We start from the raw sequence: 22068 nt of genomic DNA, 5'->3' as shown, positions 1-22068 counted from the left end.
TCGAGTCGAGAAGCCATTTCTCTCTGATATGTACGTCACAATTGGAAAGAAAAGACAACGCAATCTTGAAACTTCCATTTTATGTCGACTTTAAATGGTTTCATTAAATGTTTGCAACTCAATGAATGTTCCTCAAATAATTCATGCAAAGCATCATGGAGTGTAGGAAAAATGTTGATAACTTGTTTAGTGGGGTCAAAAGGAACTTTTCAGCAGGTACAGATCCTGAATAATTAAACTGAACAAAAACAATAAGATTTATGAATTATTCCACTTGCCTGTATTTATGTAAATGTAAGGGTTTTTTTCTGCAAAATTATACTCCAATGAGTCAGTGTATGAAAGTGAATGAGAGTGATTCTTCTCTGTCTGTTTGTTCCCAAGCTACTGCATACTGGAATGAGAGGTTGATTCAAACATATTAAAGTAATATTGACTTGACACCAGTTAATTGGTTCCACATGAAACATTTTATTAAGTTAAACATTTAAAACCTTGACACTGCCTTTATAAAGACTAGTATGAGCACTACTGTATAAAAATAAATTAACAAAATAGGTTAATTGGCGAGATGGTTGTATTTAAAAAATATTAGCTGAAACCAGAGGTCACCAAACTCGGTCCTGGAGGGCCGCTGTCCTGCAGATTTTAGCTCCAACCCCAATTAAACACCTGAACCAGCTAAGGTCTCGCTATGCATACTAGACACTTTCAAGCAGGTGCGATGGAGCTCTGCAGGACAGGCCCTCCAGGACCGAGTTTCGTGACCCCTGCCCTAAACAATTAAGCAGAAATATAGTTTCAACCCTGTTCTTTACTGAACTGTTGCTAAACCCGAGCTGCGTGTGTCGTGTGAGCTTAACATGTGCGTCCAGACACAGAGACACAATGAATAACGAGTCTTTTAACCACTCAGACTGGATATGTCTGCCGTTGCGCTTGCGTGTCGAGACTCGAGCAGCTAGGTGTTCAGCAGAGCAGAAAAGCCTTGTACTAACCTTGAACTAATATGCTGACCCACCAATGTTACTTAAATGTGTGTTAACATGAAGTCCACTGAGCTATACATAGTAAAAAAGCCAAACAAGCAGGTGTTGTTACAATACGACTTTGGTCGAGTGGTTTAGCTAATCTATGGACATCCTTGAACTCTAAAATGGACATGCGCTGTCAGACTGTGACATTTGCATGTAATTTTAATAGTAACTGATCATTACAAGTTGTAGTTGCCATTTGCACTTTAAACTGTATGAAATCAAATCACCTGAATTACAGTAGGCTATATGTAAACGCTACTTTGAAAAAATATCTGCCTTTGTTTTCATTCACAAACAGCACCCGCCTTGAAATGCCCACAGTTGATAGCCTATAAGCAAACATGTGAATGTGAAAACTTAGCAACACATTTGGCAATGGTTATTATTTATAGGTTATTTATTATGTAGAATTGTTGATATCTTATTTATGCTGTTGGCAAGAATGATTGCAAAATGGTTGCAAATAAACAAGTCTGCTGCCAGACCCTGCTTAATAAACAATATCTCACTGACATTTTTATCAAGACGTTTTTGTCTAACAAATTTGTTAATTAAAAACAAGTTAAATTCTTAATAAATGACAAACTGAAGTGATAAAACAGGGATATTTATTTGATTTTCACATTCTAACATGAACAGTAGATGGCACTCTCTGACTACTGCACTCGAGTGCTTCTCCTCCTCATACAAGTCCACTTATAAGTGTTGATGCTGAGCATATAATAAAATAACTGTTACGAAAAGTACTAACTACAAACAAAACAATTTGACCATTGTGCTCTGAATACAATACATGGTAACCCTTCGGTTTAGGGTCCAATTCTCACTATTAACTAGTTGCTTATTAGCATGCATATTGCTAGGATATTGTATGTTTATTAATACTTATAAAGCACATATTAATGCCTTATTCTGCATGACCATATTCTACATCTCTTAATTCTACCCAATAACTAAACAACTACCGTACTAACTATTAATAAGCAGTAATTGGGAGTTTATTGAGGCTAAAGAGATGTGAGCAAAAGCACAATGTGTGAAGATTTTTGGAAGATGAACTGAGCAGAAGCATCTTGTTTGAACTTGAGGGGTCATTGTTTATAAAGACCGACACCAATGAACTCAAAGACTGGATCATCAGGAGTTTTTTGGAAATCCCATAACAGCTATGGCGTGATGCACTAAAAATATTTTTTCAGGAAAAAAAAAGTCTGGTCCTCCTGACCTTGTTGTAATTCTTACTGCACAATAAGAACATTTATAATAGACATCATATTGGTCAAATCTTGGTTCTGGGTCTAATTTTTAAGGTCACAGAAGTCAGGCATGTAATTACTAGTTCTGTTCCAGTATTAATCATGCAATACAATCCAATTTTCTCAGGGATCCGTGTCCAAATATACATAATTTTATGACATTTCGGTAAGTATGAGAAATATTTAGCTGTCTTTTTTTCATTCATGATGTATCCTTGTATTCAGTAACTAATTTGTTACATTTATTGTTGAATGTTTGTACTTGATTATTGATTCATAAAGCACTTTGAGAAGTTATTATTATTATAAACTCAATTGCATGACACAGCTGGTCATGTGATGTCAACATGGCCGCGGCCATGGGGGGGCGACCCCCTCATGATTTGTCTGGAGTCTCATGTGCATGTTAATTTAATTTTCTTAAGTTATGTCTAAAAAATAATATTCATAATATTCAATTAATTAATATGAGTGTACTGCTGTGGCAAATGAGAGGGATGAATGAGGGGGAGCCTTTAAGTTCTTTTGAGCTGTGTGTGTGTGTGTGTAATTGAGCAGCAGTAGTTTGATGTAATGGAGGGGTTGGGCGAGTCAGTCCGCCTACACGGGCTTTGTGTTGATGTTCAGGCGGTGCTACAGCGCTGACAGTCCGCGAGAGCAACACCTAAAACAGCATTCCCAACACCCATCCACCATAAAGAGAGGAAGAGAAGGAGAGAAAGAGGACGGACAGTGTTTTGGGCGATCTGACTGTAAGGGAGTGGAGCTGGACTGAATCATGGCCACTTCTACGTCTTGCACAGGCTCTACACTGCTGCAGCCAATTAGTAAGATTATTGATCTGCCGGTGGACCAGGTAAACTGTCACTTTAACTGGGATTTATGTTTCGCTTTTGACATTTTGCCTAGCAAAGAGCGCTAGCTAGTGCAGGAGTCGTTTGCTGTAAATCCAGCACATTTGATGCGCACGTCTGCCACCGACAACTGCATGATATAAGAGCGTTTTAGTACGATATTTTAGAGTACAACATAACAAGCCTGGCATTCATCTTCGTGTGTTTCATAACGCCCGTTTCCCTTCTTTTCTTTCCTGTATTTTTCTCAAAAAATATTGTCTGTTGACTAGTGAGTCACACAGATAACATATTTGGTTTAGCAACACACTAAACCAAATTTGGTTGCTAAACCAAATATGTATCTGTTTTAAAAAGGATTTATAGGCATCTAGCTAAGCGCTTTCAGAGAAGTCTAACATCATGCATGCGAGCACTCATGAACCCCATGATGATGTCTATGTAGGCAGCTCGATATGTTTCGAAACAGCGCCATAGTCACGATTTCGCCTGTGCTAGAGCGACGTTCTGCAAAAGAAGAGATTATATTTACAGATGTCCTAAATACAGCCATTTGTAACATGAAGTAATGAAGCAAAAGGACACCCTAGGGAAGGGAGCGAGACGAGAGATGTTTCGGTTCCCCATTATTTTCCACGTTATTTTGTTCAGATTTCGTTTGCTTGTAGGCTATGTAAGATCAAAGGCCATTGTATTTTAAGTAACTTGCTTCTAAATGTGTATATGTTTTATAAAAGACCAAAGGTTTTTCTTTTCATAGCTATCATCTGGTACTAGCCTACATTCTATTTACAATCTAAATAGCGGGGACTTTGATTCATCCAAGTGACTCGAATCTTTTGAATCGCACTAAAAAGATTCATTAACTCGCTCGTTCCCTCAAGTTTTGACTTTTTCGATGGCACGGCATTCTAGAGAACTATATTACAAACCAAAACAAAAATGTTTATTGTCTATTGACATACTGATTGGATATATACATTACCAAACACCTTTCAGCAGATGTGTTCTGTGTTTGACTGAATCATCTGCCTATTATAGCTTTTCTTGTATGGATAAATTATTAATAATGCCTCTGGATAAGTCATATGCCTCAGGTTAAGTCATCGTTCTTTCATAACCCTCCACTAACAAAGAGTTATACAGCCTCTGTTCACAATCTGCGCTGTTACACTATAAAGTATTCATCAAATGTAGCAGTTAAAATTGCGGCTGCCATGCGTGGCTGTGAGTGAAAAGAAGTAGGCCTAGGCCTACAGTTCTGAAGTGCATCAAGTTGAAAGGCAAATTTTATCAATGCGATGTAAGAGGTTGGTTAATACGGAATTAGAGTTCACATAGCTGATGATGCATATTTCCAGGATGTTTTTCATGACCAGACATGGATGGCAAGACCTTTATCAGTGTCAGCTCTGCCAGTCACTTCAGAGTGTTCAGATTTTACAACATTAATTTTGCTTTATGTTGACACCATTGCACACATATTGTACTTTTCAACTTCTTTGACCTCTTTAGCTGCCGCCGCCCAACTCGTAATGCAAGTCCAGGCATGAATGAGTCAAGAAATGCAGGCATTCTGGAGTGTGTGCATTATTGCATTTCTTTTGAAACGCCCACCTGTTTTTGATCTGTAAGTCCATTTGGTTGACTGCAGCTCTGCCCTTTGCTCTGTCGTTGGCATACTTTTTCACCAGCTTTTTTGAATGAGATTTTGGCAGGCGTCAGCCTACAAACCCTATAATGTGACAGGAATCAATAATTCAGTCAGAGCTGTCAGGATTAATACCTCCTGAGCTTTAGCCAACACTGAGGTGAAGTTATGTAGATCTGTTTGTGGTTACGTAAGATGTGGGTTCCTTGGCTGGGCTCAACATTTTGGTAACATGACTGTATAATTTGAGACTGTTATTGTTAAAATAGCCTTGGTAACAGCTTAATATTAGTAACAGTAACAACTTAATATTAGTAACAGTAACATTAGTAACTTGGTTACAGTAATATTTTGAAATGGTATACAATTTAAAATAAGTTTTCTATTTGAATATAATTTAAAATGTAATGTATTCCTGTGATTATGTAATGTATGGATGGCAAATCACAGGAATACATTACATTTTAAATTATATTCAAATAGAAAACTTATTTTAAATTGTATACCATTTCAAAATATTACTGTTTGAATTTTAAAGCTGAATTTTCAGCATCATTACTTAAGTCTTCAGTGTCACATGATCCTTCAGAAATAATATGCTGATTTGGTGTTCAAGAAACATTCTTATCATCAATGTAAAAAAAAGTTGTGCTGCCTATACTTTTGTGGACAATGCAATAATTGTTTTTCAAGATTCTTTTTTATGTGAAAAATAAATATTTTATAACATTATAAATCCAAAGTTCTGGCATGAAACTCTAGATGGCGCAGGCTAAAGGTGATGATACAGAGGGCAACTTTTTAAATAATGTTGCTGGGCAATCTTGCCGAGCGATTGTTGCTTGGGCACTTTCCCATTGAAAATGGGCAATAAATTTCTATCTGGATAATTTAGATCGGTCGTGGGCCCTGTGTCTCATTTAGTTGCCCATTGATGGCAACATTGCCCGGCAACATTGCTCAAAAAGTTGCCCTGTGTATCATCACCTTAATAGGTCCTTAACTCACCTGTTCATAAACACATCGTTATCTATAGGGCAAAGCTGATTGGTTCCTGCCATATCAGCCAATGAGCTCGCTGCTCAGCCTTCAAATACTCGGAAAGGATTTGCCTTAGCAGTGCAGCGCGCTTTCAGAAAGAAAACCTCCACCTCCCCCAGCTCCACCTGTATAGATCTGCTACTGGTAATTCATGTACGCTGTATTGTACAGCAGCAGCAGAGTAGCACATCTATTTCCGCAAAGACCAAACATACAACATTGTCATACCCATTACCATGCCAATCACTCAGAGAGTTGTCATGACAGAAATGTCTTTACTGTCACTATTATGACTGCACAGAATAGCTTCACCACTGTGTTCTAGTCCGCTCAATAGACCTTATTCTCAGCAGCGCCATCTTTATTTTTTATCGGGAATAAAAGTGAGGCTGTGAGGGATAGACATAGATCTCTTCAGTGGGTTGCACTTTTATTTAATGTGTTTTTGGATTGTTCTTGCCAAGGAATTTCAGTAGACAAAAACACCCAGACAATAGTAGCTGTGCAAAATTATAAGTGATCTAGGAGCTCTATACAGCTTTTTACAGCGGATGCCATTGAAAACACAGTCTATCCTCCTATGACTCACCCTGTCATGGCGCTGCTCTCTGAACAAGGTAGATTGTGTTTTAAAAATGCATACATGTACAGGTAGATGCACACTTTCAGCAAGTCAAATAGTAAAGACGTTTTTGATAAGATGTCTATATGAGCCTAATTTACATTTACATGTGTTTGTAGTTAAAAAAACTGCAGTGCTATTTCAACACTTTTTGCACCTGGTTAAGACTCAATGTCATATCGTGCGCAAAAGTGGCGCAACTTTAAAATTAATTTACACCCGAAATCTTACTGGTTTCTCTTCACTACCGGTTGATGTATATGTTTTGTAGTGGAATGTAATAAGGAAGCAATGTCTCTTGTCGCTCAGCACAGCAGGAGCATTAGGCGCATCTCTGATTTCTCACAGGAGGGATATAGCACTCTTTCTCTCTCTAAATGGGCACTCTCCTGGGACCAGTTGCCTCTGCTGTCTGCTTATGGGAGTGTTGTAGTTAATTAATGCAGTTTGATTTTTTTCCCCTCACAGTTAGACCACTTACCCAGTTACCTTGCACCATTATCACTGGGTTTGGATTGGCTGCAGTGTTACTGTTAACTAAAACTATTAGAAATCAATTTCATTCATTGAAATAGTTAAAATAATTAATTTATAAAGCGCTTTTACCAAGCTTAAAGTGCTTTACAATCAACAATAAACATAAATGCATCAAAAACAGAAGAAATACAAGAAACAATAGTCAAAACACTGAATAATGCTAAATTTGGTTGCAGATTCAGACTGTAAAAAATGATTTGTGTGTGTTTGTTAGGGGTTGCACGACTACTGATTTCTGCTAGTCGATTTCTTATCAAAACAATACTCGAGTTACTCGACTACTCGTGGTTCATGCTACTGTAAATGAAAAGACATTAAATAGCTAGATCTTATCAATAAACATCATAGCCTAATGCAACAATTACATAAGTAAACTCTCAAAACATTATAATTATGACATTTCATTTTAAAATTTTCATGTAACAGTCTAAAGCCAAATAAATAGCCGTTCTTGCCTTTCATTTCAGACGTCTGCTTCTAGGGGCCGTTCACATATCGCGTCTATTTCGCACTCAAGGTCGACATTTCAAATGTAGGCGCGCGGCGAACGCGCTCATAATGGAAGCAACGCGGTGCGCTAGTTTTCCAGGCGGGTTTTTCCTTCTCATCTCCAGAAATATATCTAGTAGTAAAGCTAATGCAAGGGCTAGAAATCAATTAATCCTTTGCTGATACTTCTTCGTCGTCATCATGGAGAGCGCAATTCATGGTTGGTTGCATAGCAACGACAGACGCCATGGGACCGCAAGCGCTTGTAGGAGACAGCGGCACGGCCGCGCTTTCCACACGTTTTTAGACGCAATATGTGAACGGCCTCTTGCAGAGTTGGCCAATTACTATATTTTTGTCATGCCTGATGAAATACTTCCACACATCTGAGGTGTGGTGTCTGTTGGTGACGTTCGCCATTTTTAATTCATTTATGGTTAATGGACGCTCGAGTAGTCGATTGTTTCCGACAGCGTCGACTAGTGGTTGAAGTAGTCGATCTATCGACTACTCGACTAGTCTATGCAAGCCCTAGTGTTTGTGTGGTTCAGGCTTACCCTACAAAATGGCCCCACAAAGATGACAATATCTTAAATTCTTGTCCTTGGACATTTTTGGTCCCAATGAGAAAAACAGCTCATAAATCATACTAGGTAATGTTTTTTGAACATGTAAAAATGCAGAAAGTTTTCTGTGATGGGTAGGTTTAGCGATTGGGTTATTGTTAAGGGATAGAATATACAGTTTGTACAGGATAAAAATCATTATGTCTATGGAGAGTCCCCATAAAACCTGACAACCCAAGGTGTGTGTGTGTGTGTGTGTGTGTGTGTGTGTGTGTGTGTTTGTGTTTAATAGAACTGGTTCGAAATAACCCTAGCAATTACACAAACTATTTAATCTCAGTACCTGTCAGGAATCTACACGTGTTTGATGTAATTTATCCGATGTGGTGTGGGTGTGAGAACTTTTATGTACCAAGTCTTTCATCTGGACGATTCTGGTTCCCTCCTTTCGGAGCACTTCCAGGGCCTGTCATTAAAATCAGTCGCTAAGAGACAGAGCCATTTATTTTACTGTCAATACTGCTGATTTCATCAACTAGATATGACGACTTGCATAAGAGGGAGATAATTACAGCTCTTGCACTTTGCAATAGCATGCAAGTTCTGGATTTTTCTTCTGTGATTGTTTTTGTTCAGCAGAGAATTCACCCAAAATAATTTACTGTTGTTCCAAACCTGCATTATGTGGAACACAAAATATTATTATAAGATATTTAGAATTTTTTTATTATTCAGAATTTTCTTTTTGGTACCTAGTGGTTCTATCAGTACATCTGTAATTAATTTTAATTTTTACACATAGATTGTTTACATTTCAGAGTATGTTAAAGTAACATTTGAGCTGTGCTTACAGGAAAGGCTGTCCTAAATAACTTCACTGTAGCCAACAGGGACATCGTCCAGAATGACCAAAGACAATGAATCTGCTTGTTCAACAAGAACAGGAATGATTGGATGGTTTATAGTTCTCAAGTTTTTGTTGTATGAGTAATGACTGCCTTAAAATCCTTTTAAGGCATTTGTTTAGTGATGATAATGTTTCACTGCGGCAGTACAAGTCTGCAGAGAATCTCAATGCTGTAATTATTTAGTTTTTAAAATTATAGACCAAATCGCTTGGCGACAACTGTGCAGATTGTTACTTATAATGTTAGTTCATGGTTGTAGTAGCAGTGTTAAAGGTTCAGGGAAGAAGGAGGCGGGAACCGGCAAACGTTTCAACGTAACTTTAATATCATAAAATATACAAACACAAAACGAAAGTAAAGCGGCAGCCCCTCACGAACGACTACTGTGTATAAACATAATAAAACGCAACATAAATAGTCCAGACCTGGTCCTCTCTGGTCCTTCACTGTCGTCATTCCTCCTTTTATCCTTCTGTTGCTCCTCTGTGAAAATTCCTGCTTGCCACAATGGTTAAGTGTTATATTTCATTGGAAACTTCTTTGTACCATAAGTTAAGTGAAGCAAACTTTGAATTAACCTTAACAGGATAAATTCACTGTTTCAATACAACTTCTGCTTATGAATTTGAAGGCAGCTATTGGATCATTGAAGTTAAACGCCGCCATATTATACAATTATGCTTTACTTTACAGAGAGCTTTTGACCTGCTTGCTACGTTCTGTCTTAACTCTAACGCTGTGTTGAAAACCCTGTAACACCTTTGATGTTCCCCATCAAAAATAACTGGCTTAAAAATAGCTTATAAATCTCTCATTATGCTATGTCATCAGCAAACATTGGATTCAATCTTTTTGTCAACTTGTTTTCTTACAGTTAGGACAGGGTTTGTATTTAGTTTTGAAAATTATTGATCGTAGGCATCATAGATCTGAGGATAAAGTTCATCTTTGTAAAAAAAAAAAAGAAAGAAAGCTTGTTGTAATACTCAAAATAGTTTGTTTGCCATGAACGTGTGTGTGTGTGTGTGTGTGTGTGTGTGTGTGTGTGTGTGTGTGTGTGTGTGTGTGTGTTTCACACTTTTATCTTTGCAAGCACACGTTCATGTGAACATGAACATGATGAAAATGCTCCTGAATTCTAAATGTTTCTCTTATTTTCGATCTCCCCCATTCATTTTTAAAGTCCCCCTGTGGTGAAAATCTAGCTTTTAATGTTTTTTCATTCTATATACTGAGAAATGTCTTAAATGATTGCATAATAGTTTGGTTTAATGGGTTATTTTATTTTTCCTAGTGATAAAGTAGGCTATGTGTAAGAGTGGTTTAATTCATAAAATTAAATTACAATTAAAAATGAATTAAAACAAAATTAATTAATTAAAACTAAATCCACAAAATGAACCCCTGGGCTAAAAGGTTATGCCTGACAGAACCCTTTAAGGTTCTATATTGAACCTTTTCTTCTAAGAGTTTGGTCTAAACACCCCAAATGTTAAGTCAAGTAATGCTAACAGACCATCATGAAGCAATTTTCTGTATTTTTTTAAGAGCAGACGCCATCTTTCCTTACCTTCTTCCAGATGGTATCTGTCGCTGACAATGCTCAGGTTATTTTGTTATTTTGGACTTTTGCGTGTCATGACTCATGGCTGATATGAAAAGGAAATTGATCCAATTTTTGTCGCTTTCTTTCTTTGTGACTTGTTGTCAGTCTCATTGCCAGCCTCTGTGGCAGTGATGTGTCCTAGCAACCAGGACTTTCAGAGACTGATTGTAAGTCATTACAGCTCGCAAGGTGGGATTGTCAGCGTGCCCCTTTCTGGATGCGGGATCTGATTTAGCGGTTCTTGCAAAAAAACACCTTATTACGTTTAATCATTTTCCTTTTGTAGGCTCATTATGAGATGGAAAAAGCTTGGTTGAAGTCCAACTGTTGAAAGTACACATATAGAGAATTGTCAGAATCAGCGTGCCATAGTCTTCTCCAGCAGATGCTCTTTGTCCCAGGTGAATCGTAGAATTGCAGACAGCATTGAAGAAAACTGGTATATGGAGGAATTAATGGTCATTTAAAAAGGGAGAGCTGATATCTGAGCTGAGAAAGAAAGAAAGAAACCGAGACAATAGAGTGCCGTGGGAATGAGTCCTAAAACCCACAAATGAGTTTGCATTTTTGAAGTCAATGGATTTTTGGATAAATGCCTGAAATAATGTCTGTGGTTAACACAAACTCAAGTTTTATTCTATGACATAAAATACATCAGTAAAATGATTTTTTTTGCACATCACAGGCACTTATACAGTGTAAGGTGGTTTGTAGACCCCACCGGTCTCGCATGGCCTCTACTGGTCTCTATTGGACCTGAGTGTGACAGGTGTCGTTCTTGTTCAGCCACTCTAATCCATATGTTCATTTATGTCCCATTACTGGTCTGTTTGGGTTTACCACCTGGACTCTCTTTGGCTTTGCCTTCATTTCTCAGATTTGAATGCCTTTTTTAACTCTGTTGGTAAAACGTCTAACTCTATTGAATTGGGAAATCCCTCACCCTCCAACTCATGGGATTTTCTTTACTTCACGAAATACATGAAATTTCCTACTTCCCACTTCTGAAGTCATGATTACGAGCTCATTGCATTTAAATTTTGACTTGAGTTCATGTCCAATTAAACTAGTATTTATGATAATTCCGATAGCACGTGAAGGCAGCCTTAGTCTAGGGTTTTGACATCATCCCTGCACCACTCTATTTGTAAATGCTTTTATTTTTACAATTAAAATGTATTTTATTAATTTATTTATCAATACACTTAACTACATATTTTAACATGAACAAACCATTTTAAATGTCTATTTATTGGTCAATTTAAAAGTGATTTTCTAAAAATATATTTCAAAGTCCAATTTCTAGTCTTCCATGTCAGCCATTTACACCTAATAGTTTGGGATTTTTTGTTCACACATTACATGTGTCTAGTAGTTATAAGTGCACTCTCATCAGCTGCAACTCACATTGGAGAACTGACAAGTCATACTGCATGTGTCTCAACAAATGTGGTCTTGTTCCTCTTGCTGCATTTTCCTCATTTCATTAATGTTAATGGTGGATGTTTTTCTCATTTTTAATTTTTGGCTTCCAAAATGAGGTGTTGAAATTGACAGGAAATCTAAGAGGCACTTTTTTAATAATCACCTCTTTCTAGAGAGTTGTGTCCATAAGGTAGGGTGAGAGTTTTGTATTGGCTAGCTGTTCGGCTAGTTTTGTATTCTGTTTGAGGCAGGGTGAATAGCAGCCGCTTGTCATGCAGGGCATGCTTGAATGGTGGGTTATTTATAGCTGACCAAGGAAGCTGTGATCGCTGGATCAACATAAAGGGACGTAGCCGAAGCCTGCTGCCAGTGACAGGAGTCTTTTGTGTCTGGTGAAGTGTTTGAAATCAATTGAAGCTCATTCGGTCTAGATTCTACAGCTATAGGTTTATATACAGGAGGACAATGGACATTACAGCATGTGTGCAATGCATCTGAGATGCTCCCTGTTGCTTATTTTTCATTTTAGAGCATTGTCCATGCACTATTTTAGCAGCCTGGGGTCTGGAAGTATTTTCCACTTATGCTCACCTATATGCTTGTATTTGTTTAAAAATACAGTAAAAACTATTTCTAAAAGTGTATTTACATATAGTATATGTCAAAATGTAATTTATTCCTGTAATGGCAAAGCTACATTTTTAGCATTATACTCCAGTCTTCCGTGTCACATGATCCTTTAGTTTTTCCACTGGGAATATGGCAAATTTGTATTCATTAAAATTTTAAATAAGCTGAAATCATACTGACTTTTGGCTTCTACAGCACATATACAGTACACTCACCGGCCACTTTATTAGGTACACCTTGCTAGTACCAGATTTGACCCCCTTTTGCCTTTAGAACTGCCTTAATTCTTTGTGGCATAGATTCAACAAGGTGCTGGAAACATTCCTCAGAGATTTTGGTCCATATTGATATGATGGCATATTGGCATCACGCAGATGCTGCAGATTTGTCGGCTGCACGTCCATGATATGAATCTCCCGTTCCACCAAATCCGAAAGGTTCTTTTATTGATTGAGATCTGGCGACTGTGGAAGCCATTTGAGTTATAGTGAACTCATTGTCATGTTCAAGAAACCAGTTTGAGATGATTTTAGCTTTGTGACATTGTGCGATATCCGGCTTGAAGTAGCCATCAGAGGATGGGAATGCTGTGGCCATAAAGGGTTGAACATGGTCAGCAACTGTGCTGTAAACGATGGCCAAAAAGTGCCAAGAAAATATCCCCCACACACCCATGCGAATTGTTCCTATTCTTAGCTGACAGGAGTGGCACCTGGTGTGTGTTCAGCTGCTGTAGTCATTCTGCTTCAAGGTTTGACGTGTTGTGGATTTAGAGATGCTCTTCTGCAGACCTCGGTTGTAGAGTAGGCTAGTTATTTGAGTTACAAGAAACTTCCTTTGTACTTTTTAAATTTGTTTAACTTTTTGAATCTGATAGCTCATCTGCTTCCATGGACGTATAAGAAATTAAAGCGTCCACTGGTTGCTGATGCAGTGAGTTTCTCTTTCTCTTCTCAACTGAGTCTGGCTGGAAAAGCCGTGTTTGATGTTCAACTAGAGCAGACAGTCGGTTCCCGCCTCGGCTGCTCTCTGTTCTCAGTCTCTCTATGTTCCTCCTTGTGGATGAAGTTTAGAAGGCAACCTGCTTCTGTCTGTCTTTATTTTGGGCCTTTATACAGAGCCAATGAACCACATACTCTTCATTTGGATAATCTAATTTGTAGTTTAAAATAAACATTTACTTAGTGAAATTGTAGACCTCTCTTAAATCTGGGCAATTGAGATGAAGACGTGCTTTCTGAAATCAAAATGTGAATGCTCTTCTGATGTGAGGAATTTAAATGAATAATACCAAGCAGTGTTCAGACTTGGTGGATGATAAATCTGCTGAATAAAATCCCTTAGACTTGCATTAAAGGAGGGATCTGGGCCATATCATAGAAACTTGGGAGTGAACCCTTTTTGGATGGTAAGCCACCACCAAGCGTAGCAAAAATGCTAAAAACCACCCAAAACATCTTACTTATCAATGCCCTGGAAACCTCTTTACATGACTAATATAATAATAATTCATAATAATATTAATAACTTGCATAACTACCTTAGCATGATGACGACTTTCAAGGACAAGCACAACCCATCTTTAGAAAATTTAAACAATTGGACTAGTTTACTGCTTAGCATAATATTGGCTTTGTGTGGAAGGAGGCCTTTTGTTGTGTTTTTTCCCCCCGACTGTCCTCGTTGTACAGAATAGCCTGGAGAAAGGAAAAAACTGAGTTTTTTATATGCAGTCCTTCATTAAATTTGCATGAGCTCCTTGTTTTGTTTAGCAATACTAACGTGATTGACTATAAATTATACATCTAAAGACCGAATAGAAATGAATATGGCGGGCTATATCATGAATTATACTGAACATGGGAACTTGTCTCTAAGAGGTTAGCTCGAACAAAGCTCTGGAGGAAATGTGACTTATCTTGGGAACACTTCTGGCACACTAGCCTCTTATCTCTGCCTGCAAGTAAAGTTGAATTTGCTGACTTGCTGGGACCTATTTTAGAGATGGATTGCCAAGTGAATCAGTAAATCAGGAAGAAATGCATTCAGCCCAGGAGCAGAGATGAGGAGGCATCTGCTGGCAGACTGCTATATTTGCATTGGAGGTGCTAGAGAGTAACACAGATGCGAAATGAATTACAGAGTAGATTCCCATGGGAAACGACAGGTGCCACACGCAAGTTTGGCTGGTCCGACTTAACAAGCTTGTTCTTTTCCTCCATGAAGTAGATTTCTGCATAATCATTACCTTTGACTTCTTCTTTTTCTCAAAGTTTCTTTTGGTGCTGCAATATCTTGACAACGTGTTATTGGCTAATAACTATAAAAAACTTTTTACTTGTTTGCAACATTGTTTTTTAACAGGCATGGTAAGACCTTACTTTGTCAATCTGAATCTTCTGCTGTAACGATATGTAATTTTGTCTTATTCTTTTTACGTTTCGCTAATAATGAAAACAAGACATAATATTAGACGCTGTTCACGATATCGAATATCGATATTTTTTAGAGTACTGTTGTATCGAAATGTGTAATTCATAGGCTAAAAAAAGAGAAAACGCAAAATAGAGTTAAAGATGAATTTGACTGATAGCATAAAATTATTTTGTTTTTATTTGGATATTGGATATTCTTGTTATCATGAATTCTTTTGGCCACAATAATAGTGTAGTGAAAATCTTAGATTTTAGCTGAGATTTTTTAGATTATAAACTTCTAATTTGACAGCAGTTTTAAGTCGGTAAGAGCCGGTTAGATTACATAGGCCTATGTGCATTGTAAATTCCAGATTTTAATCTTTTAAACAACAGCTATCTTGTGTAAATGTGTATATTTTGTCCGTTTTATTCATTAATTAGCTGCTTCATTTGAGATGGTTTAAAAAAAAAATGTAATTATTGGTGATCGGTATTGGCCATAATATATCAGCTAACATAAATTCCATTTTAATGTATCTTCAATAATCTTTTATTCTGTAATTATGTGTGTGATTTCTGTTTATTGAGTGTCTGTGTCTGTTTATTATCATTGATGCTCTGCGGATAAACTCTGACTTCTGCTACTCATTAGCTATCTACCTATTTATGATGCCCATTAAAACATTACGCAACCGTGCTGGAGCTGCTCTCCAATCTGTGTGAGAAGGTGATGAAGTGCCCATATTCTGGCTGCCATCATTGCAGACATAACTCTCCAGTAGGTTTGGAAATCCAGAACTGGTCACTTTCTCCATAACTGTTCCCTAAAGTTCATATGAGGGTTATGGGAGATTGAGATCCAAATCGCTCCTTTTGTAGAAGTAATGTGTCAAGCCTCTTGCTGGCAGTCTCAAAAGAACAGCATTCAACACTGCCACAGGAGTTGTCAGAGGAGTTTAATGTCCCTCCTCAAAGCCGTTCTGCTTGCCTTTGGCGAAGTTGTGCTCTGTTGAGCAGTCGGTTGCTTAGAAACCAAATGTGAGGCCCAAGTGGAGCTGTGACATGTCATCAAATGGAACAAGTTTTGTTTACCTCCTGCTTTGTTAATGGAACAGCTGCTGTATCATAAAACATAAGCACAATTGAGACAGTTTTGCTGTAGGGTGTATCATTTAATCATTTAAAATGTGTAGCTCAGCAAATAAAAGGCATTTATTTTACAGTGTGGATGTGTCCTAGGGATCTTCTTTTATATTTTTGTTATAAAATTGTGAAAGGCCTTAAAAGAAGAAGAGGGGGACAAAAAACTGAAAGACTAATTGAATTTGTTTAGCCATTCTGCACTTTAGACTTTTTAGTTTGGTAGGCTTTTCTCTCTGCATGTTGCATTTGTTAATTCTGTTTACAAGTAGTGTACTCATTTTAAATAAAATCTGCACACACACACACACACACACACACACAAAAAAAAAAAAAAACTTCAAAAAAGTGACATCTTATTACGTTTTTGGACATTGTACTTTGGTAATTCCATGATCAGATTCATAATGTTCATAATTTCATCTTTGCCTGATAAAATATCATATAATATATCATCTTTTGCTCAAATAAAAAAGCATCAACAAACAGTTATATAGCATCTGAAGTAAACATTTTGTGTTGTGGTTCTTGAAAAATGGTGGTGAAATGTGTTTGTTTGTATTTTTTCAAGTTTGGTTAGTACTGTATCTCAACCACAACACAAAATGTTTGATTCAGATGCTAATATAATTGTTTGTTGATGCTTCATTAGCCTATTTCATGCCAAGATGCATAAAAGAAATGCAAAAATGTCCATCTGACCTCACTTTTTTTTCTGAAACGCATCTGAATAGGGTGCATTTTATTGTATTTCTAATACTATAGAGCCCCACACAGCGCAATGATCCTGGCAAATTGCCGGGAAATTGGGAGAACGCCTTCTATGTGAACGCAAACGCGACCCGGGATTGATGCCGGTGTCGTGCCGAATTTTGACCCCCGCCGAATTATTACCCCCCTAGTATTGGTAGGTTTAGGATTAGTTGTGGGGGAGGGGCTAGGATTAGGGGTGGGGTTAGGATTAGGCAATCAGGTACTGCCTTCAATGAGGGGGGTAATAATTTGGCAGGGGGTCGAAATTCGGCACAACACCGGGTCACTTTATCTGTGTATATTCTGGAATCTCTGTGTGAAAGGGGCTTAATATTTTGATTCGGTATTCAGTTTGAGGTTCAGAGCTTAGAGAAACAGCATCAGTGTCTTGCATTTCTTTCCTCTTTGCCAGGAATCTTTGCCAAGGCTCTTTATCATTGTTAAACCTGACTGGTAGTGCCACAGATAGCTTAATTGCTCTAGGTTTAGTATCACTTATTGCCATGATATTGATTACCATTTGAGTGCTTTGAAGTGATTGTGCATGTCTTCCTGTTTAACTGAAGGGCTCAAAGGAGTGCCTAACCTCCCTTTATATACTATCAGTGATGTATTACATTCCCATGAATTATTGAGGTGAGCGTCTTTCTACATTATTAATTCTCTTTGAAGACACATGTACCCGAGTTTGACTCTTACTGGTAAAATTTGATGTCTGAATCATACAGCATTTTTTTATTTTTTTTGGCCATGTTTTCTGAGCTGGTGCCCATGCAACAGACTCGCTTCTACCGAGTTTTTATGCACAACCCCAGTACATTTTTAGTTAAGTTGTTTTAATACCAAAAACTAAACAAAAACTAACTGCTATGATGAAATGATGTATAATACTTGGACTTATTTCTCCAGTGAGCCAAATATGTCCTTACATTTGAGGTTAGGGGGATCTGGAGGGCCACTTGTTGGAATGGCCCTATTTCACCCATTGGAATTAGCTATTTTGAGCTTTTGATTTTAATTCTAAGGGTCACACTTGTTGTTCGGTTCGCTTGGTTCATTTGGTGTGGACCAAAAAAAAAAAAAAAAAGAGTCCTGGTCCGCTTAGTGTTCACATTGGCATTTTTAAAACCGAATCTAAAGATACTGAATCTAAAAGCATAGGGATACATTTTGCTACAGAACTTGCATAGCCTACACATGATGACACATGAAGAGCTTATAAAATGTGTAAAAGAGTCAAAACAGATCTGCTGCGAGGAGACGTGGTTCTGATGCCTGTACCGAACTCGCGACTATGATGTGAAAAAACAGGTATGCTTGAGGATTCTCCCCTTTTTAGGGTCGCATCTTATGACATCATGTCCTGTTTTTGCTTCGTTTGGATGTCTTTGATCCGTGTTGTGTTCATCTTTCATTCTAACTGCTCCAGAGTTTGTTTGGAAGCGCACCGAGACTCATCTTTTCAGCTGTATTGGTCCGATTGTTTGGTGCACTCCAGGGTTCGGATGGTAACGTTCACACTTATATAAATGAACCACACCAACAGATCAATCGCTCCAGGGTTCGTTTTAATCAAACCGTGCATGCCAAGTGTGAACACACCCTAAGCGGGCTTTCACACTGGGCATGTTTGTCACGGTCCGAATCCGAGTGCGTTTGTTTCAGGCACCCCTTGCAGCGTTGGTCTGGTTTCACACTCACTTGATTTGAAGCCTGGTGCATTTGCGTTCATCTTATGTAATCACAAATGTGATAGAAAACAGGACGCAGGTCAAATATATTGTTCTTTTTTTATTAATTGGTGCTATTATATGCAGCAGAGTGAACGACCCTTGCGTCCACCGTATATGCGTCGCATGTAGGCGGCTGTCTGAAGGAGACAGCGGATTGCAAGCCATTAATTCGCCCCTCAAATGGCACTCATGCGCGATTACACTGCACGCTCACTCTCGCTCAATGGCGTGCACAGAGAGGGGGGGCTTGTGCCCCTGCCCCTTTAATCGTGAAAGCGAAAGTGCCCTTTTCTGTCGTATCGTGGTGCCCCGAGTTATTTCTACACCTGGTACGCGATTTTCTACAAAGGGTGAACAACCTCCCACCCCCCCCCACCCCTACGGAATGCGATCTCTACCGAGGAGGAACTGTAGTGCCCACCCAACCCCCGGGAAACGTGATCTCTACCGAGGGGGAAACACCCACCCAACCCCCTACCCCCGGGAAAGTGATCTCTACCAAGGGGGACCAAACACAGACCACCCCCCTCCACACACACACACACACACACACATACATACACACACACACACACACAGAAGTCTGTGCACGCCAGTGCTCTCGGTAAATCATCACCATTGTCATCTCCTACATGTGTTTTGTTGAATTAATGAAGTCGTCACTGGCTCAAATGCGTGTGCATGTTATTTTACTTCCTGAACGAGTGCAAACCCATGTCCGAGTTGCTTTCACATTCACGTGAATCGCGCCACACTTCCAGTGCATCCGAATTCAGACCCCGGGTCCGGGTTCGCATGACAGCTTTCACATTACCAATTTTTCATGCGAACCGTACCCCGTTTCGAATTAAACTGCCAGTGTGAAAGAACCTTAAGGCCATTAAGGCCGTTTTTAGACTAGTCAGAATCGATGCCTTATTTAAGACACAAACCAAAATGGGGCTGTTGTACCAAGTCTGAACGAGTCATGAAAGGGTGATGCAACAACCAATAATCTTTCAATAAAGTCTGTATCAAAGGTTGTCAAGCTTCTTTAGCCCATTGCTAAAAGCTAATGAAATTGAACAGCTGGTCATGATTCAAGCTGGTTTAAAGCGATTAAACTGGTTAAAGCTAGTAGACCACTATGCCTATTTTGCCTAGTTGAGCTGGTTGGTTAACCATGTTCCCAACCATATCTTGACCTAATTGCAAGGCTAGACCACTCAAAGTGGTATGACATTTCATGTCACTGAATTCAATGTATCGTTTCCTTTTAAGGTATTTTTGACCTACATGCACCTGATGCTTTTTTTTAACCATAAAGGCCATGCTACGTGATTATTCATAACTATATGAGTGTAGTCAAGAATACTGACTTACAGGTCCATTTTCCGTTTCAGTGACCAAAGACACTTTCTAAAACCACTACTCACTCCTCCTCATCACTCTATTTGTCACCCTTCTGTTTTGTGAATGATTATTGGTGCTAGCTACAAGGCTACTGTTTTTTTTTGCAGTATATGTTGTTTCACTTTATATTTAAAGGAGTATAGATAATGTTAAAAGATACAGATGAAGAAAATGAATGCGTATGGGCGTATCACGATCAGTTAAACTTTGAATTTTAAAAATTTTGAAAGAAATTTTGACGTTTCATACTAAATCTATTTTAGACTTTATTTGAACTATATGGCAGTTATTAGCCGCGTTTCCACCGAAATTACCCAGAACAAATTGTCCCAGGAACTTTTTTCTCAGGAACTTTTTCCCCCCAGACCTGTTGCTGTCTGCGTTTCCACCGCAGTCTAAGGTACAATGAAGATTTGGCAAATTAGTCCAGTGACGTAGGACTGTGCGCTACTTTACAATTCCCACTGGATTTCATCCTTTGAATTTAAGCTTAATAATGCCTGAACCTCGTCGTCGGTCCATCAGTCATATTTTTTAAACTCCATTGTTGATTCGAATAGCAAACAACTGTTACTGCACTCATCGCAACAGATTTGAAAAAATGGTGGTTGAAATAAAATGCTGCGTGGAGTCAACCAATCAAAATGCGGCATGAACTAAACCAATCAGCATGTTCAGCACCCAAGTCCCACCCCTGAAAGTTCCTGAACTTTGAAAAAGTACTACCTCGCAAGCAGGGACTTTCGGAGGGGGAAATATTTACCTGGAACTTCATTTAGACCCTGGTTCCTGCGGTGTAAACACACCGAGTACCACCCCAGAGTCCCTAGTTCCTGGGGAAAATTCCTGCAGTGTAAACACAGCTATAGTTTCCTCATGTGCTTATATGACTATAATTAAAGGGATACTCCACACAAAAATGAAAATTCTCTAATCATTTACTTAGCCTCATGGCTTCCCAAATATACATGACCTTCCCAGTCTGTATAATGAAAGTGGATGGGTCTCTCAAAGTTGATGGTCCAAAAAGCATGCAAAACGAACTCGTGTTGTGAAACTCACGCAAAAAGTGATGGTCCTCTGTGCTTCCGCATTACTTTTTGTTCAAGTTTTACAACTTGCTTATGTCATGCTTGTGTAATGTGTGATGTGCTGATGTTGACAACGTACTGACAGTTGGCCAAAAGCATTTGTTTCTAAGTATTAGTATTAAAGTATTAGTACTTTTCTCACACACCTATCATTTTGCTTCAGAAGACATTGGTTCATCAATTGGGGTCCTACACATGATATCAGATACTAGTTTTCTAGTTAATAATTGGACATGAATGCCCTCTGAAGTCATGTTTACCACTGGGAAGCTCAGGGATAATTTTGATACCCAAATTGGGCATGCCATAAACTTTAAACATGGCTGAGGGGGGAACATCTGTGACTGGTATTCTTTGTTAGTTTTTTCCACAACAGCTACATTGCCTTGTCTTGTCATTAAAGTTGTGCATATTTACATATATGAATAATCATTTGAAGAGTATTGAATGTTTTATACACTGCGAAAATAGCTTGTATTTGACCGAAATTCCAGAATTGTCAACAAGCTTGACTATTTAGATAGCGCAGTGAATGTTTATATGGTTGTTAGTGAATGGGGCGCTAAATATCATTTTGGCTTTTAAGAATTTCCCAATAACAGGCAAGAATAAACCTGGTGTCCTCCAAGTTTCCTGTTCGTTCCGACAACAAAGCACTTGAGTATGACGAGCTCGTAATCACGACTTCAGAAGTGGGAAGTAGGAAATTTCCGATAGCACGTGAAGGCATCATTATACAGATACTGGAGTTAAACAGCGGGTATTAAATTTTTTTTTATTAAATCTTTTTTCACAAATGACTTTAGAAACTGCCAATGATTTGGCAGAGATTAATTTTTACATCAACATGAAGGCATATGTTTGATTGTCTCTTGTTTTTGAATTAAGGAGCTTATGGACTAGATTCAATAGAGTATGAG

General features: G+C 38.4%; 1 protein-coding gene across 1 annotated transcript in view; it reads left to right on the top strand.

Annotated features, from left to right (window-relative positions):
* Positions 1 to 2895: 2895 nt before the first annotated feature.
* Positions 2896 to 22068, top strand: part of mboat2a (membrane bound O-acyltransferase domain containing 2a) — a 56052-nt gene continuing 36879 nt past the window's right edge. The window contains exon 1 of the mRNA XM_079853156.1: positions 2896 to 3149. Coding sequence (XP_079709282.1) covers positions 3072 to 3149 — 78 coding nt within the window. The 5' untranslated portion in view covers positions 2896 to 3071. The remainder of the gene's footprint in view (positions 3150 to 22068) is intronic.

Source organism: Squalius cephalus (genome assembly GCF_949319135.1).
Source record: "Squalius cephalus genome assembly, chromosome: 20".
Taxonomy (NCBI): domain Eukaryota; kingdom Metazoa; phylum Chordata; class Actinopteri; order Cypriniformes; family Leuciscidae; genus Squalius; species Squalius cephalus.
The sequence above is the reverse complement of the archived record's forward strand: the minus strand, read 5'-3'. Positions and strand labels throughout refer to the sequence as shown.